The 15709-nt window shown below is 39.1% G+C and overlaps 1 protein-coding gene across 4 annotated transcripts in view; it reads left to right on the forward strand.

The window, feature by feature from the left end:
• Positions 1–15408, forward strand: part of CRBN (cereblon) — a 544932-nt gene extending 529524 nt beyond the window's left edge. For all 4 annotated transcript variants that reach the window (XM_033437190.2, XM_033437189.2, XM_004274771.3 and 1 more), the window contains 7 exons: positions 840–999; positions 8809–8871; positions 10021–10105; positions 10793–10908; positions 11409–11473; positions 12299–12430; positions 13760–15408. In XM_033437190.2, coding sequence (XP_033293081.1) covers positions 840–999; positions 8809–8871; positions 10021–10105; positions 10793–10908; positions 11409–11473; positions 12299–12430; positions 13760–13940 — 802 coding nt within the window. In that variant the 3' untranslated portion in view covers positions 13941–15408. The remainder of the gene's footprint in view (positions 1–839; positions 1000–8808; positions 8872–10020; positions 10106–10792; positions 10909–11408; positions 11474–12298; positions 12431–13759) is intronic.
• The last annotated feature ends 301 nt before the right edge of the window (positions 15409–15709 follow it).

Genomic DNA, 15709 nt, shown 5'->3' on the forward strand with positions numbered 1-15709 from the left:
TTGACTTCATCAGTCTGACAGTGTTTTGTTCCAGCGTTTGGATGTGTTGATACCTTCTGCATTTGAAAAGGTATGCTGGGAGATAAAATGGCTCGTAAGACGATGGTCCGGAGGTACAACCTTCCTCTTGGCATTAATTCATGATGAGATGTTTGCAATTATGATATTCTCAAGTAGCATTCTAGAATGATGACTTTACTGTCATGAGAGTTGAAGTAATTTTTAAAGTAAAAAAAGATAATATGATGGATATTTTGATTCTTTGCATATTCAGGGTAAATGCTGAGGAATGAGAAAAGGAATGCACATAGAAATAAGGCTACGTGTAATTCTTTAGTCCTATCTAATCTTATCCATGTAAATGGGTTCTTGATTTCTCTTCCTTTCTCTACCTACTCCTCAGGTTTGGTGATTTATGAGAAGGCATAGATGTAGGAGTCGGGCAGCGTAAAGAGACGGGGCGAGGGGAGGGGCGGGGTGTCTAATGATGTCTGAGAAATTAATTTAGAAGTTATCAGGATATGCATAGGGGTTGGTTGTATATTGATTTTTAAAATTTTGTTTCACTTACAGACTATCTGAAATGTAAAAATCTCCCTTTCCATTCCACAGTGAGATAAAAAATCTTAGGTTACCTTTGGTTTTAACTTTGGTACGATTTATGAAATATAGTATTTTTTGAAAATTTCGTGTATCATAATAGCATTTGAGGAATATGTTTAAAAAAGAAAACTGTGAAACTCTTAGTATTTAAAATTACCCATAATGTTTAGAAACTTAATAGTTGGAGTTAAGATTATCTAAAAAATGAACAACATGCCTGGTTCTCTTTATTTCAGAATCCAGCAAGCTAAAGTGCAAATTCTTCCTGAGTGTGTGTTGCCTTCAACCATGTCTGCAGTTCAGTTAGAATCCCTCAATAAGTGCCAGATGGTTCCTTCAAAACCTGTCTCCTGTGAAGACCAGTGTTCACATAAATGGTGGCAGAAATACCAGAAGGTGAGAAACTTATTTTTTATGCCTCTTCAAAAAAAACAAAGACAGGTTGCTTTTTTCCTGTTTAAGAAAGAAAAACAAACAACTCTCATGATTTCCTTCCCCAGACTCCTTCTGGACAATACTGTAGCCGCGTTTGATCATGCTGGAGCTTCTAAAAATGTCATAGGCAGCTGTGTATGTAAAAGCAGTTTGCAACAGTAGTAAAATGTTACCGTACTGTGAGGTATTCCAGCTATTATGCCTGTAAGTTATGTATTAACTAATAACGCGTGGTGTTAAGTTCTGCAGGAGGCTCTAATTAGACTGTGGTCAGACGAGGTGCTTGGCTCTTGAGTCAGAAACGCTTTACCTCAGAAAAAGCGTTTGGGAGAGCGCACAGGAGTGAAGCGCGTTTTCCTCCTTCTGCACTTCTGAAAGGAAGATTTTTTTTGCCCTTTTTGTACAACACTATTGACATCACAAAAATTGACTTGAGACTAGGTACTCTTTAAAAGCATTGCCTGTTGGGGCATTAATTCCTGTATATATCCTTTTGGCTAGATCATTCTTTCTCTTAGAAAAAATACTGATGAAGCTTGTTTGTACTCATTTGTGAGATGTATCAGTTACGAGTATAAAATACCTAATATTTATGATTTCTACCTAAAGGAAAAAATTTGCTAGTTCCTAACTTTAGAATCAGTTGGCTTTTTGAGATTTATCTTTTAAAAATATGGAAAGACAATTTTCATAGTAACCTGAAAAATCCTGTGCTGATCATCCTTTACTCTTTGTCACGTAGAGTAGTGAAGTTTTTAATTTTGATGTGGATTAGCATAGGATCCTAATTTGATGTGATCAGCATATATGATTCATCAGAGGGTCTCATACACTAGTCACCGGACCTCCACTTTTAGTGGTCTTGCAGTAGAAGTCATGCAGTTTCCAGAGAGCTTTGTGCAGGATGGGTGGCTGATGGGCAGCACGCTCACGACTGGCTCTCTGTAGGCTCCTTGGTCTCGTTATTTTGTGTTTCAGCTGACCAGTCTGTGTCATGATATACTGTGGTTTCATTCGTGTTTCTAAGAAGATTCTGATGAGAAAGTTTAATTAGACTGCCTAAAGTTTCCCAAGCTTTGACACTAAAATTTTTGAAGGTTTCAGAATATTGATACTGCCATAAGTTTACAGTAGCTTTTGTATAGCTGTGCAATACTTGTATTTTCAGACTTGATACAGGCACTTTAAATATACTTTTTCTCTTGTTTATTTTAGCAGTAGAACAGTGGAAGCTTTTGCTGTCATATAGTCATTTTCAGTGTAACTGCTGAAATAAGTATGTGGAGGATAGCTCTGTTGGTACATGGCTCCGTGGAGCGGTTTTGGAACGTGTGGAGTCATTTAGGGCCTAACAGTGTGTCTGGCACTGGGTGGTGCTAAGATGTGGTCCTTTGGTGGGGTAACCACATCGGGGTGTGCCTCCACAGCCTCTCAGTATTTAGACAGCTGTGTATTTCAGTCACTGGATAAGTTTTCAGAAGGTAGTATTTTGATTTATATAATAGTTCTTCCATACCAAGATTTTTGTTAAAAACTCTTAACCGCTTATAAATCGTTAACTCTTTGCACAGCTCTAAGCATAGAGTGAGAGTGATTGGAGTTAATTCCTGACTTAAGTGCTCTGGACGACTAGTTCTATGTTGTCTTTGCAGGTCCTTGCCATCTTAAACCTGAACTTGGGTTAGGCAAAAAAAACTTTCTACATGTAATTTTTGTGTGACTTACTGATTAAACTCTTCCTATTCTGTGGTTAAAGCACCTCCACGTGTTCACATTAAATTCAGAATTAGGCCTTTGCAGCTGGGTTGTCACTGGCTCAACAACAGAGAGGAAGGACACATGTGCAAAGGCCAAGGAAGCACATTTTTGTTTGGAACCAGATCTTTTGACCTTTCCCTGTTGTCTTATTTCTCCAGTAATTCTGGACTCTCAAACATTAGCCCTCAGTTATCTTCATATTCAGAGTTGCCAAGAACTAAACAGAAGGTGCTAAGGAATGAGAGAGACATAAAAGGCTTTCAGAGATAGAAATGCCTCATCCCGTGTATTTTTCAGATCGTTCAAGGGGTTCCCTTGCTTAAACTTTGGGTAGAGTTTCTTAGGTTCTGAAATTTGGATCTAGATCACTAGGCCAAGAAAAATTGCTAGTTGAGCTATTTTGGACTCCAGGTGCCTTACAATCTCTGTTCTACTTTAGAGAGACCACTTACAGCCATCCTGCCGGCATCAAAACGTGGAGTGGGGCAGAGGGAAGGGATGGCAGGTGGCACCGGTGGGAACTCCATTGGCCCTGGTCCCATCTCAGTGGGTCGCCCTATTGCACCCGTAGCCGGACACTCACTTGCGTCACAGCGCTTGTCTTCAGGCAGATCTGGGGCTCGGGTCAGCCCTCTATGCGTTTATTTACATCTGACTTGTGCATCTTTGTGCCTGAGAAGTGGTTCACGGGGCCAGAGCTGGGAGGTGCTTAGTTGATTCTTAAGCCAACTCACAGTAATCGGGTTGCCACACACTTTTCCACCAGAAAAGATACTTAAAGGGTCTAGGAGTGGAGTGTAGTCTTCCTGACATGTATTCAGTTAAACTTGACACTGTGCACACACCTCTCTTAACATGTGCCATTGAAAACTAAAAAATCCAAATGACAGAATTATTTACGCTTATGTTATCTTCCATCCTGACAAGGGAACATTGGAGAAGATATCCCTATTGATTAAGGAGTTAGGCCCGTATTATCAGGAAGCACTCTTCCAAACCCACTTCTATCTGGAAACCTTCCTCATTCAGTGATTCGATCTTTGAATCTCATGTTTACTTATTTCCTTTCTTATCACAGTGCCTTTCTCTCTTCACTGGGTTTACTGTAGTGGGATTCCCTGAAAGAGAGGAAAGTGTTGTTTCACCTACTTGGAGTACAATGTGAATGTTTCTAAGTACACTCCCTGCTTGCCCAGACTATCTATCTACTTGTTCATTTGTAAAGCCCTTCTATGTTAATCAGAAAAAGAGTTGAGTATGAAGTATAAAAAGAAATCAAACGTGGGTGGGCTTCCCTGGTGGCGCAGCGGTTAAGAATCAGCCTGCTAATGCAGGGGACATGGGTTTGAGCCCTGGTCTGGGAAGATCCCACATGCCACGGAGCAGCTAAGCCCGTGCACCACAACTATTGAGCCTGCACTCTAGAGCCCGCGAGCCACAGCTACTGAGCCCACGTGCCACAACTACTGAAGCCCACGCGCCTAGAGTCCATGTTCCGCAACAAGAGAAGCCACCGCAATGAGAAGCCCGCACCTCAACGTATAGTAGCCCCCCGCTTGCTGCAACTAGAGAAAGCCCGCGTGCAGCAACGAAGACCGAACACAGCCAGAACAAAAAGAAAGAAAGAAATTTGTTAAAAAAAGAAAAAAAGAAATCAAATGTGGGAACATATTAAGAAAGTGACTGAAGCGTATCCATCTGGTCTCTGCTAAATTTATAAGCCATGATTGCTCCTGCTTCTCGTACAGAACAGGGAGGAACTGAGGACTAACTCAGAAGGGGGAGGCCCCAAACAGGAGTTCACAGGTTAGCATCTCAGTCTTCTTCCCAAGTTTCCTTATGAAAATACAGATAAATATTCTAACTTCTTTCCTTTTTCTTACGTAAAAGGATCCATACTGTCCTGCACCTTCTTCTGTCCTAAGAGTGTAGCAGATTCTTCTGTATTCGTTTTTGGTGCACTGCTCCCTTCTTTTGGAAGCTGCACAGTATTCTCTGTATGGATGCACTATAATTTATATAACCAGTCCCCTCTGGACGACAGACCTGCACTAAGTGCTGCGTACAAATGACCTTTCATACAGGTGAATATGTAGGGCAGAGTTTGAGAAGTAGGATTATTGGATGTCAGGGCAGCTGCTCTTGTAATGTTGACAGGTGTTTTCAAAGTACCTCACTAAGAAGGTTGTTCCTGTCTGTGTCCTGATTGTCAGTGTTTCACCAAGGCTTTAGAGTATCCAGCTTAATTTTTGCTGATCTGATAAGTGAAATACAGTATCTTGTTGGAGGTTTAATTTGAGTTTCTCTGAATATGAGTGAGGTGTGTGGCATTTTGTGTTTAAGAGCGGTTCGTATTTCCTTTAGTTGGTATTGTCTTCAGAGTCTTTGCCCTTCATTGATTGCTAGGAGTTCTTTACTCATTAGGAAGCTTATCCTTTTGTCTGTGATTAATGAGTTCCAAACATTTCCTTTAGTGTCATTTTTTTTGTCTTTTAACTTTGTTTTTGGTGTGCTGTCATACATAGTTGAATTTATCTTTTTAATACTTCCATATTGTGAATCATAACTAGAAATACTTCCCTGTGCAAAGGAGTCTTCATTCCTTAAGAACAGTAAAACATGTAATCTTTTACTTCTGATTTCATTGTCTTTAATGACCAGAGTGTAAGCTCTGATCCAGTGTAGTTGATCCTGGTATGATTTCAGTGCTCCTTTTTCCAGGTGGCTCCCGGTTGTCCTGTGACCGTTTTCTGAGAGGGTCATATTTTCCCTCCCTGAGATGCTCTTATTATAGACCAGATTCATGTTTTTTATTTTATTTTTCTTCTGCTCTGTGATCTGTTTGTTTATGCCTCACCAGGATGCTGCTATAACTGTTGACAGTTTATAATCTTGTAAGTAAGCTATGACCAGCAACCCCTCACTGCTCTTCGCTTTTTAAGGTTTGTTTGGCTACTATTGCGTCTTAATGTTTGCATGTGAACATTAGAATCTGCGGTTGCCTTGTTCCAGGATAATAGTAGTAGCAGGAGGAGCAATGATATTTGTTGTCTATTTTTATCGTAAAGAGAAGAAAAGTCTTGGAATCGTGGCTATGTGTATTCAGGGACTTCCTCCAACCAGAGTAGGGATTTCCCTGGCATACACCTTAAGCTTATAGTTGTCCATCTGCCATTATGAGCTCATAAGCCTCGGGATCAAGCAAAAGCTTGCCATTCCATTCCAGTTCTTATAAGCAAGTAGGATTCGATGAAGGAAGGAAGGAAACAGAAACTTGTTTCAAAAATTCAAAAGCTTGAATTATTTGGAAAACTCTTTTTATCATTTACATTGCTGATTGTGATAGGTCTTACTACAACAAACGACCACCTTTGGTCACTGTGTAAACCAGTGGTAATGTTTTACTATTCACACTTAGCCTTTCACGTTACTCTTCCAATTTCATTGCACTTCAAAGAACCATTTAAGTGGAGTTTGACATTTTTTGAACATTCTACATTGTTGGGAGGCAAAGCCGAAGCTATAGTTATGAGGCTTAAAAATGGAAAAAATGTGATGGATTACTACCTCCACGTAACAGACAGTCATTTGAAGGGCCTTTCTGCCTGCTTTCAGGAGTAAGTCCTATTCCTGGCGCGAATACTACTTCATTGGAGAATCAGTCATTGATCACTTTCAAGCACCTAACTTTTTGGCTAGAATTAAAATTTTCTTGAAGTATAGCCCTTTTAGGAAGTAAATCATGGTGTTGATAGACTTGAAGAATGCCCATAAATTGCTGGGACTTATCGTCAGTATTACCCAGATATAAGTCGGGCCTTTCCTATTGTGCCAGGAATCTAAATGGAACTCTTAAATTTGAGGATATTGAAGTGGCTTAAATTTTGGCAGTTCAGTAAAAGCTAGCTGATCTCTTCTGGTTTACTTCTCTTCAGCTTGTGCACTTGACTTTCTAAAGGGTGTAGTATTAAGGTTGTAGTACGTATATTGAATTGATTTGTAAATACAGCTGTAGAATCTGTCAGGGTAATCCTGATGCAGAATTTTAGAGGCCGCCTCACGTTGAAAAGTAGGGAACAGAGACCTGAGGCTGCAGCTTGTTCACATTCACGAAGCCTGGTAGGAGCAGATCGGATGGTCATGACGCTGACCCTGATGGTGCCTTGCCCTTCATATCCTATTCGCTGTATATTACAGTGAGAAGTAATGTTTATATATAAGTAAATTAATTTCTTTTTATCTTTCTGTGGGTGTCAAATTACTTGCTTTTGTATCACAGAAGTGATCATTTTGATGTGTAAAGTATATATTAGTGACTGAATTCAGAGTGTGTCATCCAACCTGAAACTTCATTGGATCTTTGTCATTTCATAATGCTAAGTACCCCTCTAGAAAGTAAGCTTCTGCCCACTAAAACGTAAGCTCCACAGGGCAATGATTTTATTCTTTTGCTGTGCTTTTAATCATTGGTATACACCAAATGCATAAAAATAATGTCAGGTACATTCTAGGTGCTCAGAATATTTGTTGAATAAGTAACGGTTGGAGTCAGACCCCCTGAATGCACATCCTAGCCAGTCCCCATTTACCAGCTGTGACCTTGAGCAAGCATCCTTCTGTGCCTGTTTCATTACCTTTAAATTGGGGTGGTAATGCTGCCAATCTTATCAAAATCTTTTAAGACATGTAAAGTGGTTGCTGTTACTATTACTGAATATTCAGTTACCTGACGGGCTGTTAGCATTTTTTATTCTGTAACTGGACTCTGACAAAAATTCTTACTAGCGTTAGGTTTTGGCCTGACTCCTCAGGCTTATTAAATCACTACCTGAGCCTGTGCTCAGAGGCCATCCCAGACCATCTTTGGGTAGCTTCAAACATAAGAATTATATTGAGTCCCAAATTCTTCTTTAACAAGAATCCACTGGTTTGAGCTGTAGCCCACGAGCCTTTGAGGGCAAGTCTGTTGTTATCCACGTAGCAGTTTCTGATTTATTCGTAAACAAGTATCACATCCTCTTGAGAGGCAGCTCCAAACCACACATCCCTAGTGTGAACTCTAGACCTCATCTTCAGCATCCTGGCCACTGACAGTGAAAGTTCCCATTTGTGACCATCACAGAAGAGCAACATTACTGTCTCATCTTAGTGCCTAGTCTTCTTCTAATAGCGTTAGAGTAAGATTGTGGGGCGGGGGGAGTAGGGGGTGAGCTCTGCAGTGCGTTGGTTAGTTTACAACCGTCAGCTAAGATCCCAAGTCCTCTCTGCATTTGCCGTGTACCCACGTTCCCCATCTCGCACCCACTCACTTGGTCTTGCAGGTGCAAGCGTAGGATTTCCCTTTTATCTTGTTAAAGGTGATCTTGCCTTTCTTGTTCCACTCTGATAGTTCTTTCTGATCTCCCGTACCCCTTTCCCACCCAGTTTCACGTGTCATGCCCTGTCAATTGACAGCTTGTGTACAAAATTATAAATGTGTACATATGTAGGTTTTGTTTTGTTTATTAAGAAAATGTGATCATTCTTTATATTGTATACATTCTCTGGTGGGGTGCAGAATCTTCTCTGGTGTCAAAGTATTCTATTGTATTTAACTATTGTTGAGAGATGGTTAGGTTGCTTACAACCGCAGCGTATCCTTTCAGTCCTGTTTTCGTATCCTGTAGAACACTTCCCTTTCCAGATTTTCTTGGTTGTTTTTACACATCTGTTCTTTCAGATGAACTTTATACTTCTAAGTTCCAATCTTATCGGTATTGCATTGAATATATACTCTGAGGACTGACATCTTAATTATTGGGTCTTCGCAACATTGAACTGCTGCAGGAATTCAAGTAAAAACGTCATTGTCAAATATAATAGATAATCGTCTATTATGGGATTATCTGCAAGCTTTTCCATCTTTTTGAAATTAGAAAGTCTTCCTGGGCCAAGATCATTTTTTAAATGTGTTTCTACTATAAGATCTTGATTCTGTGGTGTTTTTTAAGTGGCTTTTTTTTCTGTTTTCAGAGAAAGTTCCATTGTGCAAATTTGACTTCATGGCCTCGCTGGCTGTATTCCTTATATGATGCTGTAAGTAACTTACCTTGAACTTTGTGCTCCTGGGGGAAGCCATGGCATAATTAAGGGTCATTAGAACAAAATAGGCTTTCATACCCAGTGGGGTTTAATTTTTGGAACTAATGCCATTCATTACATTTAAGTGGAACAGGCAAGAATCATACTGCTGGATAGACTTGGCTTTTAATTGGATAGATTTTTAGTCTTCCCTCAGTTTATAGTGGCTTGCAGCTTCAGGACAAGATATTGAGGCATTTTAGGGTTTATTAAGCATTTGAAATTTTGCTGAGTCAAGAGCTAGTAACATTTAGGAAAAATAAAGAATCCTTCAACAGTGTTGTGGTTTTGTCCTTAAACAAGTGTATTAACTTCAATTTCCTGATCCCTGGTGTACTAACTGATGCATCCACCAATGTTTTTGCACCTTAGATTTTTTTATTAGGCATCTTGAAAAATTCATTAAGAGACTACTGGAATAGTTCAGAGAATCTGGATTTTAGACGCAAAGACTGTGTTCAAAGCCTGATTTCTGTTACTGTTCCTGTGGTGTGGGGCAAAACTTGATTATCTATAAAATGGGGATAATGGTAGTTATTGTCTTTGGGATGTCGCAGACGGTCAACAAATGTTGTTAGCCTTTCGCTTAGGGAATCAGCCCGCCCACAGATATGGAGCCCTGGGCAAACTAAACCCATAGGTTGTGAGCACTTACCACATGGGCAACACTAAAGGAAACTACAGTTCCGTCTGCCCTTCAGCAGCTTTTGAGCCATTACAGACACACACTAGACAAGAGTGGTTTTTGCGTCCACTGGTGAAAAGACAGTGAGCATCTTATGTAGTAAGTGCCAAGGAAGGTGTTGTAGGTAGCAAGTGCGGGTGCAGCTTACAGGGACCGACAGAAAAGGCTTCCTAGAAAAGGGAAGAGGAGGCCTCTGAGATAGCCAGCGCATGGGAGGAGAGGCCTGGAAAGCCAGCCTAGTGCTGTGCAAAGCTGGGTCTTCCATCATTTCTGCCTAAGAAAACAGACACATTTAAACACGAAATTTTACTAGGTAGTGATGACTTAAATAGCTGCTAATATTGAGTTGACAAGCTGCCAGTAAAGTGTAAACAGTCTGTGAACCTTATTATGGCTACTTTTGTTTCAAACAAAACAAGGAAACCTTAATGGAGAGAATCAAGAGACAGCTACATGAATGGGATGAAAATCTGAAAGAGGATTCTCTTCCTTCAAATCCAATAGGTATGAAAAATCAGTTTCCTTCCTGTGACCTGTGATGCCTTACTGAAAGAAATTTTTTGTTTTCTGTTTAATGAAAATGAAACCCCCAACAGTTTTTTACATTAGTATTCTGAAAAGCATACCCACTTCTTTTGCTTTGAGCAATTACAAAAAAATGAGTATTTTTTAGTTAGTGGTAGCAAAGGTCTTAAATTCTCTGAGCACTCCTATTTTAGGCAAGGTTTTCATAAAAAGTTCAAGTTGCAGTAAATGGTGTGCATCCAAAAACACTGAGTGTAAATACTTTCCTTTCCCTGGTCTTCAAGGTGCCACTGAAAGTGACTGCAGTACCAGGACTTATTATTACCTTACTTACAGATCTGTTAATTAGGTACAGTTTAGCTATTCTTCGAGTCTCGTAGCAAATAAGTGACTTACTCTAACATGGGTTTGATTTCATGTTTAATTTAAAAGATGACATTCACAAAAACAAGCATGGGAAAAGAAGTTACATTGTAGAACCTCCTAAGAGTATATATACTTGAGAGCTGGTATACTGTAGTACTGTTTATAATTGTGTGAAATGTGTTCTTTGGGAACCCCGTAGAGAAGGGTTTATTTCAAAAGGATGTTACCGCATTCATAAGCTGTCCTGATACTTAACTCCTTCCTAAGTTTAAAGCTTGAAAAACCCACCATGTCTTTAAGATTTTTCTTACAGAGTAGCTGCTTGTCTTCCTATTGATGATGTATTAAGAATTCAGCTCCTTAAAATTGGTAGTGCGATCCAACGACTTCGCTGTGAACTGGACATTATGAATAAAGTGAGTAAAATGAATACGTTTGGATGCCCATGTTCAGTCAGTCTAGAGAGCGAGGGTGCACTGTTAGGACCAACAGAACTATCTGTAGGCTCCATTCATGTAGTCATGGAATTAGAGAACTAGTTGTCCATCATGGTTTGCATTAAAAATATTTGAAAGGATTATTTTATATATTTCATTTGGGATCATAAGACAGAAACTTGACTTGTTTTGCATTCCTCAGATATAACCTTTATGTGATCTTCATTTAGACTCTGAACACTTGATTTCTACGTGAACCATGTATGGTTTTTTATATATACATATATATATATCAGTCACTATTTCTCTATCCTAGAAGGTCATAAGTTTTGTGAGTATGTGTTAGATCTCAGATTGTGTTTTTCTTGTTCCATCTTTAAAACTATGTTGTTGAACAGTTGGAAGGAAAATATGATAATCAGACGGATCAACACCATGGGAGCATTTTTCCCCACTAATTTCCTCTTAAATTTTTTTAGTGTACATCTCTTTGCTGTAAACAATGTCAAGAAACAGAAATAACAACCAAAAATGAAATATTCAGGTGAGATCTTTATTACATTTTTAGCATAGATCTGAATACGTTTTGCCAACTGCTATAACAGAATTACAGGCAAGACGGTACTTCCATTCTCCATATAAATGACAAATACTCAGCAAATGAAATAGGGCGGGAATTAACTCTGCCGTTGGGTAAGACAGTCTTCCTGATTGGGTACCTGATTGGGTACCCAGAACAGTGGGGGCATGTAAGCCATTTTTCATAGGTAATGAGCATGGTGAAGTAAAACAGCTGAGCAGTCCTCTCGTCCCCACCCGCCCACCTTGTTGAAAATCTGTCAATTAGAGGATATCTTCTTAGTGCTTAAGGACCTACCTCCTATGATATTTCACTCAAATATCAGTTTCGCCACATAGCATCAAAGATAAAGGACGACATGCTTCTGAACATGTACTGATGCTGTGTGACAGTGTTTGTTTGAAAATTATTTTCTGACAACAAAGTCATTATGAATCAAGAAGGGAAGAACTGCTGTTTGCAGAGTACTCAGATGCCCAAGAATGACCAAGTGGAAACTTTTCATTGGACTTCCCCTCTCAGGCTCCTTTAGGGGAAGTTGAGTCCACATATTTGACAATGTATATCTTGAGGAAGATTTAAAAAACTAGCAGTATTTTCCGTTTTGTCATCATGGAAAACATTTAGACCAAATGAAACTGGGCTGACTGCCAACCTCTTATTAGTAGTTTTAACTAAAAGGTTCAAAACTATAGCTCTTAGAACCTTGTTTCTTGGTGAACTTTTTATTTACCCCCACCCCACCCCATTTTGACTTGCCTTATCCTCTGTACTGATTCTTTGTTTTAGTTTATCCTTATGTGGGCCGATGGCAGCTTACGTGAATCCTCACGGATACGTGCATGAGACGCTTACCGTGTATAAGGCCTGCAACTTGAATCTGATCGGCCGGCCTTCTACAGAGCACAGCTGGTTTCCTGGGTAATGTGGTGGTGGTCACTTTTTTTTGGTTTTGCCTTAATTGGGAAGAAAAACCCAGAGTCCTAAGCAGAGCTGCTAGAATTATAATCAGAAGTAGACAATGAAGTGAATAATTCTATTTAAATGTTCATTTCATGAACAGCTAGAAAACGCTCTTCTTGCACAGTCTCACTGAATGTAAGGTTAGGGACAAAGAAGGTGGCAACTGTACTTCTCCTCAGATTAACATACACTTAATCAATCCACACTCATTTTCCCGTCAGCTCCATCTGAAAATCAACTGTTGTATGACCCAGTAAAACTACATTTGACCCTTAAACAACGTGGGTTTGAACTGTTTGCATCCACTTAGACGCAGGTATGTTTCACTAGTAAAATATTACAGTAAATACTACAGTACTGCCTGGTCTGCAGTTGGTTGAATCGTTGGATGCTAGAGGAACCGCAGATACGAGGGCCAACTGTAAATTATAGGCGGATTTAATGATAATAGACACGAAACACGCAGAAACCATGCTTGCTTTTCTTCTAGTGTGCATGTTTTTTGTTTTTCTTTTACTTTAGCCCAGTGCCCTTCAGAGTATGACTGTGGGACCAACAGCACCACCTGTTAGATTCCCTGAGCCGTATTATTTTCAAGACCCCCTATTATTTGTCCAAATACTGACTCAGCCTTTTTATTTTGAAAGAGGCAAGCTGAGTAGGGATTAGTGCTTATACTTACTGTAATGCCATGGCTTGTATTTTTGGATGAATTACCTGACAAATCCTTCTCATTTTAGAAATCAGTCTCATTTTAGAAGAGTAGTCCTGAAATCTTTCTTACGTGAGAAAAACACTTACCTCCCCCAGTTTTAACTCACACAAAAGTGCATATTTCTACAGGTGGTTGCTGTTTTCTAACTAACTTGAGTGCAATACAAAACAAACAAAGAAAATGCAGATGCAATTTAGAGTGGTCCTGGCAACCAGCAAGTTGTATAAAAAATCTGTACTAATTAATAAGATTTTTTTTTCTTTCTTGGCATTGGAGAAAAAAATTTTAAGCACAGCTTAAGAGCACAATCAAGTAATATATATATATATATATATATATATATACACATATATATATATATATATATATAAAGACTGATGCATTACCATGATGAACCATACAAACTAGAAAATCTTTTTGTGAGGTTTGTCTCAGGAAACTATATAAATCCAAACTCAGTATTCCTTCTTCCCATTCTTAGAATTTGGCTCTAAGATCTGTCTTCCCAACAGGTTATACAGTGATAGGCTGGGATACACAGCCTCAGCTGATACCTTTCCTTAATTTTATAGGTTCGCCTGGACCATTGCCCAGTGCAGGATCTGTGCAAGTCATATTGGATGGAAATTTACAGCCACCAAAAAAGACATGTCACCTCAAAAATTCTGGGGTTTGACTCGATCTGCTCTGCTGCCCACGATCCCAGACACTGAAGATGACATAAGCCCAGACAAAATAATACTCTGCTTATAAACGAATACGGTAGGGATAAGGTTCCTTAGCAAAATCGGTATTCTAACATCAGGTCTGCTTTGGAAATTACTCCTTTTGATGCATACCGAAGTAAAAAGCGACATTACATGGAAGGTTGCAGTTTCCTAGTCAAACAACAGTATTTGAAGATTTAGACTAAAATATACTATTGAAGAGGATGAAAAGCAGTCTAGAATATGTGGTCGGGAGTTACCTATTTTAGGAGCTTGGTGCTCTTATTCTGTGGGATCTGACAGGACATGAAGACATCTGTAAAACAAACTGGTGAGAGTATTTCCTGCAAAACATACCTGAAATTCCTATAAATTCTTATAATGTGAGGGTTTCCTCACTCGATCCTGATCCATGGAACAGAATGTATCAGTGCTCCAAACAGCAGAAGTTTCCAAAAGCTAGGGTGCCAAGCGCTAGTACTGTTCCTTTTTGAAAGAGGCAAGGCAGTGTGTATTATTTTAAAAGGGCTTTGTTCTTTCTGATTTTCATCAGTACTTTCAAAATTTACAAATCAGTATCTCAGAGAAACTAAAGAGTTACCTAATACACAGTTTGAGCCCCAACATGTTTGTTAGTGAAAATCGTATTTTGTGTATTTGCTCAGTGTTTGGTTATTCTGTTCCAAAGTTTCATTTGAACCTAAGACTACTGTGGAACACAGATGCTAAAACACGTCCCCTTCCTCCAAGTGAGATGTGCTAATGTATTTTATAGGCTACTTTGTTCAATGTAAACTAAAGAAACTCTGTAAGTAAACTGTAAGAGCAAAACTAAATTAAACATGTTCTTTTGTTTAAATAATGTAAAATATCTACTCATAAGCAGATAATCTAGGTGTAAGAATTCTTAAGGTAAAGTTCTAGACAGACTGATTTGCCACCTACCTCTTTGCTTATACATTCAAGGGGTTTATTGGATACTTTTACATTTGCGTAATTTTGATGTTCCTTCACTGCTTTACATATTCATTGGGAGAAATTCAGCTAATCGGGTACAATGGATGTGGCCAAAAATGGACTGTTAAATTTCTCGTTTGAATTTGTCAATATTTTCTTCTTCCAAACATGCAATGGTTTTGACTGCCTGGCCTGGAATCGGCAACCGAGTATCATGTTGCACATTTATGTAAAGAGAGTAAATGAAAAGCAACTCAAGAACGCTGTCGGTTTTTTAGCATGTGCCCCTTCTGTATTCGATATGCCTAACCTTTACTTTGTTAACCTTGGGTTTTTAATGACTCTACTATTTGTTCATATAGTCAGTCTTACACTGAACTAAAACGTCCTCTAAAGGGGATTCCAGGGAGTTCTTTTCAGTAGCACGGCACATCTCTTTATAGCTAAACCAGGCGTAGTGAGGGAACATTTGGCCCCCTGAAGAGTGTAATCTCAGAATGTTCTATATTATTTACTGACACTTGCAAATAAAATTTCCTGGTATATAACAACACGCATATACTATTTTAAAGTCTCTCTATACATGACGAAACCAGACCTCAAATCTGCATACTTCCTATATAGCAACAGTACGAATTCTACAGTGTTGGTTCCAAATATGTATCTTAAATATTTCAGTGGGTTATAAGACGTTTAATTACTGACCTGTGTGCAGTGGTTTCTGAGGCTCCCTTTCTTGCAACATAGCCCCTGTTTGTACACTGTCACACTTCCTCTTAGCAGGGCTTTAACAGAAATATGCTTTTCAAAATTGTTTTATCAAGGTCCAAAATTGCTATTTACCAGTAGCGCACAAAG

Source organism: Orcinus orca, chromosome 10, assembly GCF_937001465.1.
Source record: "Orcinus orca chromosome 10, mOrcOrc1.1, whole genome shotgun sequence".
Classification (NCBI taxonomy): Eukaryota; Metazoa; Chordata; class Mammalia; order Artiodactyla; family Delphinidae; genus Orcinus; species Orcinus orca.